This window comes from Sus scrofa, chromosome Y (genome assembly GCF_000003025.6).
Source record: "Sus scrofa isolate TJ Tabasco breed Duroc chromosome Y, Sscrofa11.1, whole genome shotgun sequence".
Lineage (NCBI taxonomy): Eukaryota > Metazoa > Chordata > Mammalia > Artiodactyla > Suidae > Sus > Sus scrofa.
In genome coordinates this window covers 40,551,691-40,572,638 of record NC_010462.3, presented here as the reverse complement: position 1 = coordinate 40,572,638, position 20,948 = coordinate 40,551,691, and the positions used below count along the sequence as shown (strand labels likewise).

The following is a 20,948-nucleotide window of genomic DNA, read 5'->3' as shown; positions in this document are numbered from 1 at the left end:
CATGGTGATCAATAGGATGTTATATCCAAGAGCTAGATTCTGTAGCCAGCCCCCACACCTCCTGCTCCCAGGGTTGCCATAATGACAGCTCTGCTGCGTCAGACCAGAGAAGGGGTAGTCATGAGTCACCATCTCACTATTTTTGTCTCTCACTCTGGGGAGACTTTACTAAACTCTCATCACACACAACATTATTCAGCAAGTTGATTAACTTTCCCATGAAATTGTCTCGCTCTTGCTAAATGTAACTCTTCACAGATATAACAAGACTAACCAGCCACCTTACTACCAGAGGAATCAGACATTGGTGATGGAAAACATGATCGTATAGCTTTAACTGACAATTTTTTATCCCCCAGGATTGATCTCCAAGAGAGCCCCATGGAGAATCCTGATTTTGTGATATTCAGACAGCTCAGGACTGTGAGAACCTCGTGGAAAATACCAGGCTGGCAATGCTGTTGTTTCTCCAGTGTGTGAGCCCTTGAGAATCATCCCTTACATAAAGTCTTTTCTGCCCAGCAGGCTGGATTAATGGCACTAACAAGAGCCTGCCATTGGCCAAAAGGGAAGTCCGCTAACATTTACACTGATAGTCTCTACACTTTTGGGGTAGCACAAGATTTTGGCCTGATGTGAGGACAAAGGGGAGCTTTTTTTTTTTTAACATCCTCTGGAGAGCCTATTAAAAATGAGAGAGAAGTTGTAGCATTATTGGATACAATTCTTCTACCAAATACATTGGCTCTCATTAAGGTGGGAGGTCACTCAAAGGCTGACACCAGGGGAGGAAAAGGGAACTCCTCAGCAGATCATGCCAGCATGACAACACCTCTGCAAAAGGAGAGCAGGAAACTAACCACTGTTTCTCTCTCACCTTACTCTCTGTAACCTTACCAACACTCCACTGAATTTTCAGGAAATGGCAAAAGAGGTAGAAAAAGGATACCTGGAAACATAACGGCAGAAAATTTGACTCTAATAGAGAATGCAGGATAGGCCCAAAAGGAAAGCCTGTCATTCTGTTTGAATCTCAATCTCCTGTTTTACAGTATATCCATGACTTAACTCAGCAGAATCCAGATAAAAAGGTATTTGTGGGGAAAACACCTTCCTTCACTACAGCCTGAAAGGTTTATTCCAGATGTACCACATGTCCAAAACACAACCCACAAAAGGCCATCGCAGAGTTCTCAAGGAATCTTGCGCTACCTGTAGACTCTTTTGAAATTTGGCAGATTGTTTTTATCCAAATGCCTCCCTCTCGAGGTTACCAGTATGTACTTGTCATTATTTGTACGGGTTTTCACATTGGGTTGAGGCATCACCATGCAGAAGAGCCACTGCACAGTCAGTAGGCAAAATAACTTTACGGAGGGTGAATCCCATTTGGGGAGTCCCTGCAGAAATACATAGTGAAGGAGAACCCATTTTAATGGACAAATTGTCAATGAAATTTATAAAATCTGGCCAATGATGCAGCACATCCATTGTGGTTGCCACCCACAGTCCCCTGTGCTGGTAGAAAGATCAAATGGAACACTTAAAACCAGGTTGGCTAAAATCATAGATATTTATCCCTTGCCCTGGTCAAAGGCCCTTCCAGAGTCCTCCTCACCTAAGATCTACCCCACTTGGAAAACATCAGTTGTCTCTTTTGAAAATTATCACTTGGAGGCAAATGATACTAGATATGAATTGTATGAACCTATACTATTAAAGTGGGCTAGGTTACATTATTGTAAATGTATCACTGGGCTTCTAAAAGGACATTCTAAGCTTGTTCCTAAAGCCAAACTCAATAATCTACTTTTGGATGAAGATCAGATGCTCCAGGACCTGCAAGCGGGGGGGGGGGGGTTATGCATACTGGAAAAGACATAATTTAAAGGATGATTTCAAGCCAGATGGAAAGCCTCTTGGCAAGTATTCTTAAGTAGCTCTTGTGCAGAAAAACTAAAGGGAATTGACTCTTGGTTTCATGCTTCCCTCTTTAAAAAGGGCCCCTGCACCAGTGTGGTGTATAGAGAGTATTGATTATCTGAATATCAGCTTAAAACGATACTTACATGGAGGAGAAGCTATACCAGGATGAAAAGAAGATGATATCAGAAATATACAGGTGGCCCAGGATGCTGGGCCTGACTCATATGATGATTTGTAAAGTTTTCTTGACTTCTTGGACCTCTGCATATGAGTCAAACGTCTTTTCAATAATGGGCACAATCCTAGACTAATTTTAAAAATCAATCCAGGAGTTCCCACTGTGCCTGAGTGGGTTAAAGAATTGATGTATTCTCCATGAGAATGTGGGTTTGATCCATGGTTTTGCTCAGTGGGTTAAGGATCCTGGGTTGCTGCAACCTGTGGCATGGGTCACGTGTGGTTTGGAGCCAGTGTTGCCTTGGCTGTGACATAGGCCTTGGCTGTAGCTCTGATTTGACCCATAGCCTGGGATCTTCCATGTGCTACAGGTGAGGCCTTAAAGAGAAGAAGCAAGTCCAGTTGTTGGTTTTGTTGCCAGTTACCTCTGTCTAGTACTTCTGGGTTACCTCGACGCATTTCTCCCCTCCAATGCTCAGATTGGATAGCCTTGGGAAATTAATTTTATTGGTAGGTGGATTTTCCTCACCTGGCCAATTAATAGCACCTTCCCTGACCTTGACCATAAATATGCAATTTCTTTTAGGGTCTCTCAAGCTCAGTCAGAACAAGCATGTCTCAATCAAAAAACTCTTATCTCCTGTTTATTTGAAGGGAACCTCCTGCAATTGTAGGATGGAATTATGTGGTTAACAGCAGGCTACGGTCATTTAAGTTTAAAATCTCCTGTACGTTGGGAACAATTGAATCATCCTAAGGATGATCATCCTAGTAACACTAGAAAAATAGGTGGTGTGCCTTATGAACCATGCCTACATGTTATGATCTTTAGGGACAGTGACTGGTATAGAACAGATTGGGTCAGTGGAACTCAGTGGATTTGTGGTGCTAACTTATGACCTTGGCTTCCACCAGGATGGATAGGAAGATGTACTCCATGATTTCCTGGGACTCAAAGCCCATAACAATTTAAGGATGGCCTTGGCCAATCTATCACTGATATGATGAGTCTGATGAGTCAAAAGATCTGTATTCCACTGGTATGGCCATTTAGCAGCTATTTTTCCTCCCTCTATAGTCTGGAGAGTGTAATCAGCCATACCAAAGCCTTAAAAAAATTCACTCAGTGGGCCTTAAGTGATAGTAACAACGTTATTAGCCTACTGAATCCTGAAGTTTTTATGATGAGAAAGTAGTGCCATAAAACTTCATGGCCATTGACACCCTCACAGCATCTCAGGGAGGCACCTGTGCCATAATTTAAACTGAATGTTCTATTTTCATACTTGAAAAATCCTCTAATACAAAAAAGTTAATGAATCATATGAACAATCAGGTTTCTGCCTTAAGTAACCCCTTCCCTAGTCTTGACAACACCTTCAAGAACTAGTTTAGTGTAGGAAGTTCCTGACTTCAATATTTGCTTGTAATGCTATTAATGTTATTAGCTCTATTGTTTGTTTTTTGCCAGTTTTACAAGATTATTGTTTGTTCAGACTCACAGATTTTGAAAAACGTGTGGTTATCAAAGGAGACTGGTTGGTGGGGGAGGGAGGATGGACAAGGGGTTTGGGATGGAAATGTTCTAAAATTAGGTTGTGGTGATGGTTGTACAACTCTAAATATAATAACATTCATTGAATTAAACAATAAATAAAGCAATCAATTGCTATAAAATACAGTTATAACCCCATAATAAAAAATGCTGCAGTTAAAAATATATATATATATATGTATCCTTTCCCATATTATAAAATGTGTGGCCGAGCCTCCAACAAAAATAATGACTAAGGTGATGTGAATCAGTTGATGAAATACATACTTCTTTACTGGGTCATCGATTGTGATAGTATAACTCTGCATACGGGGAGAATATGAAAACTATAAGAGAATAGTAACACAGAGACACTTGACTACTTTTAATAAGGCCTAGTTCAGTAATAGCACACTGAGTGGCCTATCCGTGAAATCTTTGCCAGACCTGGGAATGAGCATTCTCAGCACTGTGGGCCAAAACAGTCATGAAATGCCTCCTAAAATTATGGTTGGCTTTATCACCATGGAGAAGCCTTGTGAACCGGAGACTGGTGCTGGCCATCTGCCTCTACAGGGATTGCAGCTGCTGACCTGCAATAGCTCCTGAAATGTGTTCAGGGTAAGATACTCTATGCCCTGGGAAAAATGAAACATGTCTTCAGTTAGTTAGGTACTTTCAGGAAGGTTTTTTATGAGCCAAATTTTTACATGTCCTGATGCAGAAAAGCAGTAAACATCCTTCATGGTGATGATGTCTTCTCCTTGTGACTTAGCAGTGACCTTCATGAGACTATCAGCCACTGTCTGTAAAAATGTGTGCTTGGCTGCATGTACCCCCTCACCCTTCACCAAGATCGCATATATGCTGGCCTTCCCACCTCCCCCCTCTGCCCTGCCTCTTTGAAGCGGTTTCCCAGAACTATCTGAAATGCTGCCTCCTGGGCTAACACCCTCGTTTGGCCCAAAATAAAACTTAACTCTCAGTTTTTTGGGGGGTGCATAATTTCTAAGTGGACAGAAATGTGATTTAACCTTTTAATAAAATCTCCAGCTTGCTTTTTAATTTGAATTCCCATGTTCCTTTTAACCCCAGTAATTAACAATGACACACATAACCTACCATTCGCAATGTACTTACCAGTGTCAATACCTTAGTGAAAGCCTACTGCTTTATTGCTTTATTTCCATTATTTTATTTATTCCAAAGGCAAAAAAAAAAAAAAAAAAAAAAAGGAAAGAAAAAAAAGAAAAGAAAAAAGAAAAAGTGATTGGGCTTAGGGTTACTTACTTTGAAAAGGGCAGAGCATATGCTCTGGTGAAGGAACCAAGACCCACTATCATCTTGCACAAAGTCACCGTCACATTAGGTTGAGAAAGAAACATGAGTGGGAAGTGGTTTCACACACATTTGCAACTACACAAAGAGCAGAAGGCCTCACAACAAAATTTGTGTGTGAATTGCTGTTGATTAAAACTCTCCACTACACAAATGGAATTGGTGAATTGCATTTCATAAAAGCCATAGCCTTAAAGTTAAATATTTTCATGCTTGGAGACATTTTGGTTACTTTATAGAAAATATAATTGAAATAAAAATAATAAGAAAAAGGCCTACTGTCTTTTCCCTTTAAAGAATCTATAGAGGTTGGGGTAAAATTGTGTGGAAAAGTCCCTCTATTATTAACAGGGGTTGCTTCATTTGAGCCCCCCCAGCCTCCCCTCCATTTCTTGTCTGCCAAGTTAGTGTGGAATGATGAAACTAAATCCAAACAAGACATTAAGTAGATTCTAAAGTCCCTTAAATTTGAAGAAAATATATGAGTCATATTTACGATCAGAGTTTGATGTGGGTGTTCACCTCCAGGCACCACTAAGACCAAATTGAATGGTTCCTTTTTCAGTGTGTAGATGTGATGCAATAAAAGGGCCTATGGGGAGAAATAATTTGATTAATACCCTAGTGCTTAGCAAAATTTGAAACTTTTCTGAATCTTCTTTAGAGTATTATCATTGTGGAAACAAGGGGAAATGTATTTGTTACCATAATGAGTACATGCCAAAAATTAATAGATTTCAAGTATTTTTAAAATGTCTATGTGTTTTAATGAAAAGTAGTTTTATCTTGCCACAACAGGTAAAGCACCCTTACACAGTTGAAAAGAATTTTAGTTGACCTTAGGAGAATTTAGGTTAGGCCCAATCCCAAAACATGAAATAATAAGCTAAATATTCTCATTCTTACTGTCTGTCTTTCACCAAAGAAATAAACTCTGGATGTGGGTGTGAAAGGCCAATTTCAGCTTTTTAGCTGAACCTGGGTTCAGCATTTCAATTTTTTTTTCTTTCTCTTTCTTTCTTTCTTTCTTTCTTTCTTTCTTTCTTTCTTTCTTTCTTTCTTTCTTTCTTTCTTTCTTTCTCTCTCTCTCTCTCTCTCTCTCTCTCTCTCTCTCTTTCTTTCTTTCTTTCCTTTTTTAAAGACAGTTCTTTAAAGAATTATTGTTATTTTAATTTTTGGCCAGTCTGCCTGGCATGTGGAAGTTCCCTGGCCCAGGGATCAAACCAACACACCCCACAGCAGTGACAATGCTGGGGCCCTTAACCCACTTTCCCACAAGGGAATTCCAAGAAAGACTTCTCTGGATCACCATGCTGTCAAGGGGCTTATTTAGCTCTTAAAGAAATTTACCTACATGTTAACAGAAAAGAGAAAAACAAATGCAAATTTCCTCAAGGAAATACTCTAAGAAAAATCCGGAAGAGCAGTAATCACTTGCTCCTTTGGCAACAAAGGAAGGAAGCAACAATTTAACTTTTCTGCAGTCTTGTTCCCAAGTCCAAGCTCCTTCTGCTCACTGCAGAGAAGGCTAATCAAGGAATTATGAATGTGTTTGGAAACCCATCAGAGCGAGAAGATGGCAGAATGATGTCTCAAGGAATCTTCTTCCCTCAGTCAGAATCCAGGCTCTTTTTATTCAAGAGAGGGGAGGGGGCATGGATAGTTTTTTTCAAACCTCTTGGTGTCTGAATCCTTTTTTCATGTAGGCCAGGTCATGATGTTCCTGTAAACCTCCAACAAGACAGATGTTATTCTCTGTTCTACAATTTTTAACCTAAAAATGTAATACCCTTAAAAAGAGGCTATCCTGTATACTTCAGGCTATAGGAAACATCTTCATGCAAAAGGAGGAGAGCCAGCATGGCTAAGCACAGAGGACAAAGTTTAAAAGGAAATGGAAGTGATCTAATACAGAGTCAGGTTTCTTCTTCCCTACTGCAGTCTCACAAAAAGTTTCTGAACAAACATGAAGACTACTTTCAAATGCTACCAAATAGCAGCCTAGAACTCCTTTTGTTTTTGCCTAACATTAATGTTACTGTTTTGTGACTCTCCATAAGATAACCTACCAATTCTGCATGGACTCAACCAAAAAACCAGCAGAATTTACCGATCCTTTGAGTCAGTATGGAGCTTTTTAAGAACAGTGGTAAGATTAAGACAAAACAAAAGAAAGACAGAACTCTATTTAACCTAGAAATTCCAAGAGGGGAAAGTAATGGGGGAACACTTGCCCTAGAAGGGTTTATTAATAACTACTTTAATTATCACTACGCATCTTCCCTTTTATGGTTACAATTTAAGAACAATTCCAAATTTTGCTGAACATTTTGGTGAGCGTGTGTGGAAATCTTTTTCCATACACATGTATATTGCTAATGGAAATATGAAATGGTACACACACTCTGGAAATTTGGGGAAAGTTTTCACAAAGTTAACCATACCACTACTTCATGACCCAGAAATCTCATTCCTAGGTTTTGGCCTGGGTGAACTGTTTACTCAGAGAACTGAACTCCACTTTTTATGGCAGCCATGTTAAGAAAAATCCTCCAACCACAAACCACAAACATCCATCAAAAACAGTTTTCTTAAACTGCTGTAGATTCAAGTGAAATATGAATCACGTGGTTCTGTTCATATGAAGTTCAAGCTCAGGCAAAATTAATCCCTCATGATAGAACATGTGCCATTGATAGGGGAAACTGACCACAAAGAAACACCAGAACCCTAGTAGGGGTGGTAGTTACTCAGTTGTGAGTGCTTATTGAACACTCAACCCTGCAAGAGTCCTCCACTAAAATGTCTTGTACATGGAGCAATTATTTTTATGTTAATGACAACTAACAGCTAGTTCTGTACTAATGCAGCCATCTCTTTTCAGTACTTTACATATATTTATTCTTTGAATTCAATCCATTTAGCATCCCAGGTTGGTTTCTGTTGTTGTAAATTGTTGGAGGTATAAATACACAATGTGAAAAAGAATGGAAAGAAAAGACTGGCACCATAGAGTGGCCGTAGAGGTCCGTCTATACTTTACATAGTCTTGTGACTCTCTCATGACCCTTGAGGCAAAACAAATGAGAACAACATCAAAGAATGGCATCTTGAAAACAAGACTGCTGAAGCACTGATGTTGCTGATGGAAAACCATCAGCTCCGACATTCTCAGGACTGGAGCCTTGCTTGGGGGATTTTTGAGAGAGGCCATAGATGGCTTGATGCAGACAACAAATTATGGCCTGGGAGGGCTAAAACATCTATGATTACTTTATGTGCTTAGGAATGAGTGTCCTAGCATATCCTGCTTCCATAAATAAGTTTGAAGTAAAATACCGATGTATCCCCTACATGTACAAGGAAGTAGAAAATAGTGAATAAAAACCATGAGTTGGCTCAGAGGGTTGCTACTGCCTCTTGAAGGCAGAAGCCCCCCTGATCCCCACTCTACTTCTGTGTCTCTTTCTTATTTCTGTGGCACCGCTGACTTCAGGACCTGGGTTGACGAGCAGGCCTTGTCAGTAAAGTACTAGTTATTATTATTACTACCAGTAAGTTCTTGAGTAACATCAATCAATATTCCAAGTACTTTATAGATACTTGGGTGCTGAATCCCTCTACATTTTAACATATTTAGTCTTTTTTTTTTTAATTTTTTTGTCTTTTTGCCATTTCTAGGGCCACTCCCACGGCATATGGAGGTTCCCAGGTTGAATTGGAGCTGTAGCCACCGGCCTATGCCCCAGCCACAGCAACGCAGGATCCGAGCCACATCTGCAATCTGCACCACAGCTCACGGTAACACCAGATCCTCAACCCACTGATCGAACCTGCAACCTCATGGTTCCTAGTCGGATTCGCTAACCACTGAGCCATGATGGGAACTCCTAACATATTTAGTCTTAATAGCATCCCAGTATGGGAGATTTTCTTGTTATCTTATAATTATTTATACCATTTGTTAGTTCTTTACTAATGCTGACCTCTGTTCTAATTTATACCTACTTACACATTGCATCCTTATACACCTGAACTGATTTCATCTTCACAGCCTATCAGTGGAGTTATTTTTTTTAACTATTATTGTTATTATTGTTGTTGTTATACTACTCCTATGTATTATAGCACTATGTACACTATGTGTTATACATACTGTATGTACAAAGTATACCATGCATTGCTGCTACTGATTGTTTACTAATGTCAACATCTCTTCTAAGTACATTTTAGTCATTTCATCGTTGACTTATTATACACCTTAACTTATTTTTTTAATATTTTTGTTTATAATATTTTTATTTCTTTTTATTTCTGTGTGTTTTGTAATGTATGTAAAATTATTATAACACCAAGTTATTCAGTTCACAAATACTTCTATCGTGTTCATTTGCTATTTTTTTTTTTTTTTTTCCCACTGTACAGCAAGGGGATCAAGTTATCCTTACATGTATACATTACATTTTTTTTCCCCTACCCTTTGTTCTGTTGCAACATGAGTATCTAGACATAGTTCTCAATGCTACTCAGCAGGATCTCCTTGTAAATCTATTCTAAGTTGTGTGTGATAAGCCCAAGCTCCTGATCCCTCCCACTCCCTCCCTCTCCCATCAGGCTGCCACAAGTCTCTTCTCCAAGTCCATGATTTTATTTTCTGTGGAAAGGTTCATTTGTGCTGGATATTAGATTCCAGTTATAAGTGAAATCATATGGTATTTGTCTTCGTCTTTCTGGCTCATTTCACTCAGTATGAGAGTCCCTAGTTCCATCCATGTTGCTGCAAATGGCATGATGTTGTTCTTTTTTATGGCTGAGTAGTATTCCATTGTGTATATATACCACATCTTCCGAATCCAATCCTCTGTCGATGGACATTTGGGTTGTTTCCATGTCCTGGCTATTGTGACTAGTGCTGCGATGAACATGCGGGTGCATGTGTCTCTTTTAAGTAGAGCTTTGTCCGGATAGATGCCCAAGAGTGGGATTGCAGGGTCATATGGAAGTTCTATGTATAGATTTTTAAGGTGGCTCCAAACTGTTCTCCATAGTGGCTGTACCAGTTTACATTCCCACCAGCAGTGCAGGAGGGTTCCCTTTTCTCCACAGCCCCTCCAGCACTTGTTATTTGTGGATTTATTAATGATGGCCATTCTGACTGGTGTGAGGTGGTATCTCATAGTTGTTTTGATTTGCATTTCTCTTATGATCAGCGATGTTGAGCATTTTCTCGTGTGTTTGCTGGTGATCTGTATATCTTCCTTGGAGAACAGTCTATTCAGGTCTTTTGCCCACTTTTCCATTGATTGATTGGCTTTTTTGCTGTTGGGTTGTATAAGTTGCTTATATATATTCTAGAGATTAAGCCCTTGTCGGTTGCATCATTTGAAACCATTTTCTCCCATTCTGTCAGTTGTCTTTTTGTTTTCTTTTTGGTTTCCTTTGCTGTGCAAAAGCTTTTCAGTTTGATGAGGTCCCATGGGTTTATTGTTGCTCTTATGGCTATTGCTTTGGGAGACTGACCTGAGAAAACATTCATGATGTTGATGTCGGAGAGTGTTTTGCCTGTGTTTTCTTCACCTTAACTTATTGAGTCTTCCCAACAACCCAGTGTGGTAGGTTGTTGTTGCTGTTTTGTATATTAATTATTAATATCGACATATGGTTCTTTATAAATGCCAACTTTTTTCTAAGTGCTTTATATAACTTAATGCTTTGAAGCCTTAGACATCTCAAATTATTTAATCTTTAGACTATCCCAGATAGGTAGGTTTTGTTTTTGTTTTGCTGTTATTTTAGTACTATTGTTAATTGCTGCTATTACTATTTATTATTATTCATAATCATTAGTTCTTTAGTAATGCCAACCTCCGTCTAAGTACTTTACATACACTTCCTCATTAAATCCTAATATGCTATAACTTATTTGTCCTCAGAGCATCCTAGTGCGGGTAATTTTGCTTCATCATCATCATTACTATTATTTTCATTAAATTCATTACCAGTTAGTCCTTTAGTAAAGCTGTACTCTGACTTGGCACATTATAAGCATTTAATCATTGAATTTTCCACCTCAACTTATTTAGACTTCACACTACTTCAATGAGGTCATTTTGTTTTGTTTTGTTTTTATTCACTATGACTGTTGTTATTATTATTATTAGTCATTTTTTAATAATGCTCATCACTGTTCTAAGTACTTGGTATGCACTTAGTCATTGACTCCTATACATTTTAACATATTTCATCTTCACAGAGTCCATTTAGGTTGGTTTTGTTGTTTTCTTTTTTTTTTTTTTTTTTTTTTTCCTGTTAATAACTATGACTGTTACTGCTGGTTAGTTCTTTACTAACGCCAGCCTCTGTTCTAAGTATTTTACATAGATGTACTCATTCAATCATTATACACCTTAAGGGATTTACTCTTCACAGCATCCCACTGAAGTAGGGTTTGTTGTTTAACTATTTTTGTTTTGTTAATATTATTATCACTAGTTGGCTTTTACTAACACTGACCTCTGTGTATACATTTGCTCATTGAGTCCTACACACTTTACTTAGTCATCACAGATCTCAAAGGGGTTAGGTTTTATTGTTATATATTGCTATTTTTGTTATTGTTTTTTATTATTGTTAATATATATTAATGAGTTCTTTACAAAATTGACATCCATTTTGTATTTTATATGTACTCAGTTTCTCTACACTTTAATTTATGCGGTTAGTTTTTAATTAATGCTGACTTCTACATACTTTGATACATTTACCACTTGAATCCTGTAATCTTTAATGCATACTATTGAGGTAGGTTTTGCTGTAATTATTGTTGCTGTTGTTGTTGTTTTTGTTGCTGTTATTTACTTCTTTACTGATGCTTACCTCTATTCCAAGCCCTTTACACACATTTACTGCTGGAATCTCATCTGCCTTAACTAATTTATTATTCACAGCATCCCGGAGAGGTATGTTTTGCTTCTTACTTTTTTGCCATTTTATACTATTATTATTGCTGTTGCTGTTTATTAATGTTGATCTCCTTTCCAAGTACTTTGATACTTACTTATTTGGTCCTGTACCTTTTAGCATGTTCAATGAGTGAGGTAGGTTTTATGTAGTTTGCTTTTTTTTCTATTATTTGTACCTATGTGCCTTTTACTAAGGCTATCTTCTTTTCTAAATACATTATATACAGTCCTCACTCAATCCTTATAAACCTTAATTTATTATGTCTTTCACAGTTCCCCAGTGATATATCTTTGTTGTTTTTATTATTTTTGAGCTATTAATAGACGCAAACTATGGCCTTTGGAATGGATAAGCAATGAGATCCTGCTGTGTAGCACTGGGAACTATATCTATTTACTTATGGTGGACCATGATAATGTGAGAAAAAGGAATGCATACATGTATGTGTGACTGGGTCACCTTGATGTACAGTAGAAAATTGACAGAACACTGGGAACCAGCTATAATGGAAAAAATAAAAACCATTATAAAATAATAAAATTAAAAAATATTTTCAAGCTATTATTGTTGTTCTTGTTGTTGCTAGCTAGTGTTTTTGTACTACAACACATTTTTTCATTGAATGCTATACACCTTTACATGGTTACTCTTGACAACGTCCCTGAGGTACCTGTTTTTTGTTTGTTTAACATTGCCATCATAATCATGACCATCACCATCATCATCATTACTACTTAGTTTTTCTTGCTGATCTTGACCTCTGTTCTTAGAACTTCATATAAATTTACTCATTGAATCCTATACATCTTATGGGATTTCATCTCCACAGCATCCCCCTGAGTCAGTTTGGTTGTTATTGTTTTGTTATTAATAATTACTTTGTTATTAATAATTATTTCTTGACCAATGCCACCCTCTCCTCTGTTCTAAGTTCTTTGTGTATTCGCTCCTTGAATTTCATATTCTTAACTTATGTAGTCTCACAGCATCTCAGTGGGGTGGTTTTGTTATTGTTATTATTATCATCATTATCATGCTGATCATTGGTATTTCTAGCTAGTGCTTTAATAATGTTGATCTCTCAGTATGGAAAATATATTTACTTGTTGTTGTTGTTGTTGTATTTCCTTTTTACAGCTGTGCCTGTGGCCTTTAGAAGTCCCCAGGCAAGGAGCTGAGTCAGAGCTGCAGCTGCCAGCCTACACCACAGCCACAGCAACACTGGTTCTGAGCTGCATCTGCAACCTGTGCTGCAGCTTGTGGAAATGCCCAATCCTTAACCCAATGACTGACACAGGGATCAAATCAGCATCCTCACAGACATTATGTCAAGTTCTTAACCCACTGAGACACAACAGGCATGCCTGTTCATTGAATCTTTAGGCACTTTTGTTTCCAAAGAAGACTAAAGTGCTCACAGCACCCAATGAGTTTGGGGTTTTGTTGCTCTTCTTTTCTATTTTGTGTTATTATGCTTACTCTTTAATTATATACCAATGCCCACGTCAGTTCCATGTAGTTTAAACACAGTTACTCCTTGAATTCTTATACGCCTTTAAGTAATTTAGTCCTCTCTGTTTCCCTACAGGGGTAGGTTTTTACATTGTTGTTATAGCATTATTATTACTATCATTAGTTATCAAAGTTGTTAGTTCTTTACTGATGCTTACTTCTGTCCTGACAGTATGTGTGCTCAGAGCATACTATATACACTTTCACTTATTTAATCTTCACAGCATCCCAGTGGGCAGATTTTGTTGTAGTTGCTAATTTTTGTTATCATTATTATTACCCTTACTAGTTAGTTTTTTTTAATTAATCTTGACTTTTGTTTTTAATACTTTTTTTTTTTTTTTTTTTTTTTTTTTTTGCTTTTTAGGGCTGCAGCCACAGCACATGGAGGTGGCCAGGCTAGGGGGTCTAATTGGAGCTACAGGTGCCAGCCACAGCCACAGCCACAGCAGTGCCGGATCCAAGCCGCCTCAGTGACCCATACCACAGCTCATGTCAACTCCAGATCCTTAACCCACTGAATCAGAGCTGCAGTTGCCAGCCTATACCACACTGAACGAGGCCAGGGATTGAACCTACAACCTCATGGTTCCTAGTCAATTCATAGCCACTGCACCATGACAGGAAATTCTTTAATACTATTTAAATATACTTTTTATATTTTATGTACATTGAATCATCATACACCTTAACTTTTTTAGTCTTCCCAATATCCCAATGAAGTTGGTTTTGTTCTTATTGTTTTATTTTCATTCGTTAGTATTATCATTATTATCCTTCTTCTTCTTCTTCTCTTTCTCCTTCTCCCCCTTCCTCCTCCCCCCTCCTCCTCTTCCTCCTCCTCCTTCTCCTTCTTACTTAAAAGTGAGAAAATTGAGGCCCAGAGAGATGAAGCAATCATTCAGTGTCTGGCCTAATAAATGGCAGGGAAGGAGTCAGGTCCAGACTGACTGACTCTGGAGGCCATCCTCTTAGTTCATACCCTTAAATATTTTTTGGATGTTGACATTTGAAGATATGGCAAATATTCTTTAGAAAATACAAAAATATTTGTTATCAATACCTGCTAAATATGTGTCAAAAACACAAATTTCTTTCCTAGGTATATACTCAGTAGAAATGCCTGTAAATGTTCTCTCATGGACATGTATACAAATGTACTTGTGCTAAAACCAGAAGGTGTCCATTCACATGTCTATAAAAAAATAGAATGGAATTACATAGTAATTTCTAAGACAAACAAGCTGAAATGTCACTGAAATTATACTAAGCACAACAAACTTGACATAATACTTTATGCTGTGATTTATGTGAAGTTTGATAAAAGGAAAATCAATCTTTTTTGATGAAGGTCTGAGTAGAGGTTATTTCTGTACATGTGGAGATGATAGGGATGGAGTAGGATAGTTACACGGGTAGTTGTAAAAGTCCTAAAAGACCATAGAGAGGGAAACCTAGGGAACTTTGGGAGATCACTGTAAGTTAATAACTGCTCAAGAAAGCCATCAGAATAAGGCAGGCTTGCTCTCCTGTGGTGGAGCCATGAGAATTGCCTCAGGTCACTGGGTGCCAGGGGGTGGGGGGGTGGTGAGGCTTGCATTCAGGTTCAGACCTAAGGGCAGGAGTTTAAGGACCACCCTTCTGCTGATGTGAACACGCACCATGACAGTCCTAGTTTGACCTTACAGGGTCAAACACTCTCTTAACAGATACTGGAAGAAAGAGGAAGAGGCAGGCTTTTCTGACCTCCACTCCCCTTGAGGATAAAACTGTAGCCCACCTAAGCCTCAGGGCAGAGCTTCCTTGCCTGCCCACTTGACATCTCTCATGCGTCCTGTCTTAATAAATCTGTTTCTTGAATATCACTTTGTCTCCCATTGAATTCCTTCTGTGCTGAGGCACAAAGAACCTGACCCTCAGTAAGGCTGGACACCGGGTGAGTGATTCTAATTTAAAAAAAAGAAAAAAGAAAAAAAAGTGGGTTAAGTTCCAGTCTGGGCTCTAGCTGGGTTCAAGTCATAAATGCTGTCAGTTTCAGAAAGAGAGGTTTTAAACATAAAACACAAATACATACATATACATATATACATACATATATATATGTATAGGGATGGAGTAGGCACAGGAAGTTTTAGGGGTCCCAGTAAAGGACCACAGATAAAGAGGAAAACTTAGGGGATATTGGGAGACCACTGTAAGTAAATAAATTGCTCAAAAACAGCCATCAGAACAAGGCAGGCTTGCTTAACTAGTGGAAGTGTGAGAATTGCCTCAGGTCATTGGGTGCAGATGGGATGGGGCCTGCATTCAGATTCAGATCAAGGGCAAGAGTTTGAGGACCACCCTTCTGCTGATTTGAATACACACCTTACCGGATACCAAGGCCGGCTTTTCCCACCTCCACTCCCCTTGGAGGATAAAACTGTAGCCCACCCATCTATCTGGATCCTCAGATCCTTGGGGCAGAACTTGCCTGCCTGCTTGCATCTCTCACAAGCGTCCTATCCTAATAAACCTATTTCTTGCCTATCCCTTTGTCTCTTGCTGAATTCCTTCTGCAAGGAGACATGAAGAACCTGAACCTCAGTGAGTCCAGACACAGGGTGAGTGATTCTAATTTAAAATCATGGGTTCAAGTCCCAATCTGAGTTCTGGCTAGGTTCAGGCCATTAATACTGTCAGTTTCATATATATGTGTGTAAAATGTATATAAAACATTAAAAAATACGAAGCAGTTGTTAACACACAGAAGAGAAGAAAAGACAGTCAACTGGAACACTGAGGTCCCAAACAAGTTTTATTGACCAAAGAGATGGCCAGGAGCACTGAGAAAGAACTCAGCCCCTCCCCACCCCACCCCTCCTGCTGTGTAGGGAGAGTTAAGTTTTATAGGGCAGGGGTCCTGTGTTGAGTCTCCTAGTCAGTAGTCATGGGATGGTGGTTAGGGTCTGGTCCAGGCGGGAGTTTTAATTTTTAGCTGACCAAAGTTTAAACAGACAGAAATATGTCCGGTAAGTGTACCAAAGAGGTGACAAGTATAGGCCGGAGCAGACCCATAGCTCATGATGATACTTTTATGGCAGGTTTGTTGTTCACAGTTTCCACCTAAGAGTAGTTTAGACAGTTGTTTAAAAGGTTATTGCAACATATAATTCCCACCTGGGGCGGGGGCGGGGGTAGAGGGAGATGGGGCAGTAAATCTCCGAATAAACAGCACTGTTTCTGGAGCGAATTAGTCCGTGAAATTAATTCCTGTTTTACCTTGTATTTTCTTTCAAAAACGTGACATTTTACTCTACCACATACATTTTCCTGTTTTGAGTTTTACTACCTGAGACAATTTTTTTTTTTTTTAAAGCTTTGGAATATATGCACTGGAAAGTTAATTTTGGCATATGGTATATAAATACAGAGACAAGAGACCATCAGCTTATTTTTATTTCAAAAATTGATGCTTTTCTCTGAAAACTGCCAGAGTTTCTACTTTAGGCCATAGGCAAATTTTATAATGCCTTTGACTTACATTTTCACTGACTTCTCACCAGATTAACCGGACAGGCTCGTCCACCTCCCATGCCCCCTTCCCCCTGCCCCTCCCCACCAATCTGAATAGTTCATATTCTCAACATTATATCCCTATTCCCCACCCGCACCCCCCAGAACGTCAAAGTTGAGGACAATGGAAACAAACATTTGGTCCTGGTTAAAAGAAAACTTTCGGAAAAGACGCGAAACCGTGAGTCTCACAGGAGCCAGTTAAAGATTTCATTAAAAAGAAGAAGAAAAAGATTTCGTCTTAGCAGAAGGATGTCATGATGGTTCAAACTCAAGGTCAAAGTGCATAGATTTGTGCGGAGTGAAGGAACTGAGTTGCAAATGGCAGCAAAACTCTTCTTTCTCTTCTGAAGCTGGGAGAGGCAATATATCAGAAAGAATCTCAAAACAGATAGAATACACATATATATTCACTACTTTACCTGCAGTTTACAAAGACAGGCAAAATAGCTGAAAAGACAAAAGAACAGACTCTACAAGGGACTGCTTTATTAGGTACAAATACTTCCATGGAAGTTCCTGTATCATAAATTTGTGCATGCTCCCCAGCACTACAGTTTTGACAGTGAGAATAAAGAGAATTCTATCAGCTATGCTAAGGATTATCAGAATACTAATATATACTGTTACGTACTTAATGGCTAATCACGGGAACAACTAAAATTAGGTATAAAAAAATTGTTCTATTAGAAGGAAAAACAGATGGTTTTCGAAATCAAGCAGTTTGTGTGTTAAGATACTTTCTTATTAAGGTAGTGCTCTTTTAAGCAGTCGTAAAGACAGGTTGAGTCATATTGGCATGCCCTAATTCTTTATAGGTCAAACATGTTAATCTGCCTTAATCTGAAACTAAGTCACAGGTGAAATAACAGTAAAACTGAGATGAATAGGCCCTCTGTTCGCGACAGTAAAGGAAATCAATATGGAAAATAAATGTGAGAAAGTCCCGGCTGTAAACCACGGTGAAAAGGCAAGTCGGCGCGGATCTGCCGGGTGGATGTTACCCTACTGTGGCACAGGCCTGTCCAGTTGCAGCGATCCTCCTGTTGCAGAAGTGAGCTGGTTATGTTCATGGGCTGTGAGTGACTTAACTGGCTTTCTGTTCCTGAGCACTTGGCCTTGGCGACTGTGTATGTGAAGGGATACATCCTCTCCTCTACGCGCACTTGGCTGCATAGTACTGCCGCCTCTGCCGGAAGCAAATTCTGTGCCCTCTCTCCCTTGCGACGAGGTCGGTATTTATAGCCCGGGTATTTATCTCGGTGCACCGCCTGTAGCCTCTGTGCCTCCTCGAAGAATGGGCGCTTTTCGGCTTCTGTAAGCATTTTCCACTTGCATCCCAGCCACTTGCTGATCTCTGAGTTTTGCATTTGAGGGTTCTCTAGAGCCACTTTTCTCCTTTGATCACGAGACCACACAATGAAAGCGTTCATGGGTCGCTTGACACGATCCTGGCCACTCTCTCTACCACTTCCTCTAGTTTCACGTCCATCCTTTGAGCTATGATTGTCCGTCGGAAATAGTGAGGAGCCTTTCCCCAAGGCGAGAATATTTTGCTGCTGTGCCGCTGGGCTGTAATCGTCCGCTTTCAATACTCTGAACATAGCAGAAGCATATGACTGCACCATTTGAAAAGGGGGAGGAAGCGAAATCAAAAGCGTAAGCGTTTGGAAAGTTGTCTTCACTATTTAAAGGTTATTTCCACCAGAGATTTGAGTAACTCTAATCTTTGTAGTGAAATACCAATTTCTCCGCCCCCAGTACCTCCCCTGGAAACCGCTGGGGTCGGCAGGCAGCCAGCCAGCCAAAGCCGAACCAACCTACCCATTCTCAAGCAAAACTGCTTACTTATTATGATAATAAGGCTTGCTTTCTGTTCTAGGTCTAATCCGAGTTGCTGAAGGCTCTGCTAACCTTAAAAAACCGGAAACTTTGTCATTATTAAGTTATTTTATTTTATCCACTCAATTAAAAGGATGACGGTGCAGCAGCATCTGACAATGGTTTATCGTTATGAGCATATGTAAATGCTATGTTTAACACAGAGATTCAAGATAACCCAATTCCTTTCCTTTCGGCCATTAGAGCACTCAGGCCCACAGGCAAGAATGCAGGCACGTGCGCCTGCCAGGCGGCGGATGTTATAGAGTTGAATGCTAGTCGTCATTCTTGTTTCTTCACTTCTACTTAAAGAACTATTGAAAATTCTGTTAAGTTTTCCTGTGGCAAATAATTGGGAATTCTAAATGTGAATACCTCTGCTGATGATTATCAGTATGTTAATATATACTAGCATCTATTTAATGGCCAGTCTCAGAGTCAAATAACATTAGATATGATGCAGGTGCCTCATACTCCTGAGAGAAAAGTTATATTCCTTATGTGTCTTTTAGAAATGACTACTTTGAAGTTAAACAGCTTAGAGTCCTTCCTTGTCCTTCTCCCTGACTTAATTGCACCCTAAACAGGACCACCTCTAAGCTAAAGGTCAGGCCCTCTGAGCATAATGGCCTGTGGGTTAAAGATGACTAGTACCTGATGTTTGTCAGGAACTTTCCTGGTTTGTTCTAATCTCTGATCAGTACGCCCTTTTTGCAAGCACTGTTATCCTAGGCAATAACCCAGAAGACCACCATCATGAACATCGCCTGACTCCAGTTTTGAGGACAAAGATTCCCCCAAAGAAAGAAGAATGCATGTGTGTCCCAATCCGGTTCTATCGGCAAACCTGTTTTTCTCCTTTTTTACTGTAAACTCCTCACAATTCTTTGGGGGGGGGGGGTGGGGCGTGGGGGAGCACAGTCTTCACAGTCTTTAGGGCATTAATTAGCCTGCTCTGATCCTCCTTTGCCTGGCAAAGCAATAAAGCTATTTTTTTTTTTTCTTTACCCCAAACCCCATCTCTGCGTTTCAATTCTTTCAATTCGGCACTGGCAGACAGAGGCTGAATTCTGGCAAGAGACTTAAAAATGGTTCCATTAAGAGAAAAACAGATAACCTTGGAACTCAAAGTTTCCCGAGGTGAACATAACACTTCAAAGGGACCATTTTGTTCTCGAGACTGTCAGGAGTATGCTCACCACTGGCCTCTGTCTTCTTCACTTTTACATCACTAATGATCAAAACAGAACAAAATGAAAAGAACAATGCTTTACAAATCTAATTTTTTAAATTACAGCCACTGATTCATCATTTTTTTTATTCTAGTTCAATCTTAGGACAACATTTTTAAAATTTAAAGGTCATGGCTTACCAAATGAAATAAGTGAATACTTCCTCCAAATAGATTGTTAAGGCAGACTTGGAAGTTGTCATAAAATACTTACATGTGCTAAAATAGGAGGAAATGTCCCCCGTACAGTTTTAAAACCATGTTTGGAAAATGGGAGTAATGACTGTAGATTGCACAGAACATAACCTATGAAAAGTAAAAATAAGTCTCACCAAGACTGCATAAGAATGATGCCACAATGCATGAGAAAATAAAATTTAAATGCATCACATACAAATAATCTGCATCACCAAATGTGATTCAAGCAATAAGTGTTATGGTACAATAATATTAAAAAGTCCAAACAAAAATTAACTTTATTCATTCAAAAAACATGTATAAATTCCATAATTGTATCTTAGTCACCCAAAGAAGTTTAGTGTTCAAGACTCAAATAAAATATGAAATACTGTTACTTGATCTAATTTAAAGCAGCTGTATTGGTACAGACTCAAGTGTTTAAATTGCGCTCATACATAAAAGCAGATTTTGTAAAGCTAGAAATTAATATATGAGAAAAAAAGTAAATATATATCATTTCAAATTTGAAATTAAAAGGCAAAGAAGTGACACATTCTGGACTATGGAAGCACTGTGAAAACATCACCTTATGTGAAAACATCACCTTATGTGAAAAAAAAGGGCAGACACCAGAGGCCATATACTGAATGA

The 20,948-nt window shown here is 39.0% G+C and overlaps 1 protein-coding gene across 1 annotated transcript; it reads right to left on the bottom strand.

Moving 5' to 3' along the window:
* Positions 17,546 to 18,693, bottom strand: LOC106504154 (sex-determining region Y protein). Its single transcript, XM_013986578.2, has one exon. It carries the CDS (start codon positions 18,631 to 18,633, stop codon positions 17,923 to 17,925), a length of 711 nt encoding a protein of 236 aa, XP_013842032.1. The 5' UTR covers positions 18,634 to 18,693; the 3' UTR covers positions 17,546 to 17,922.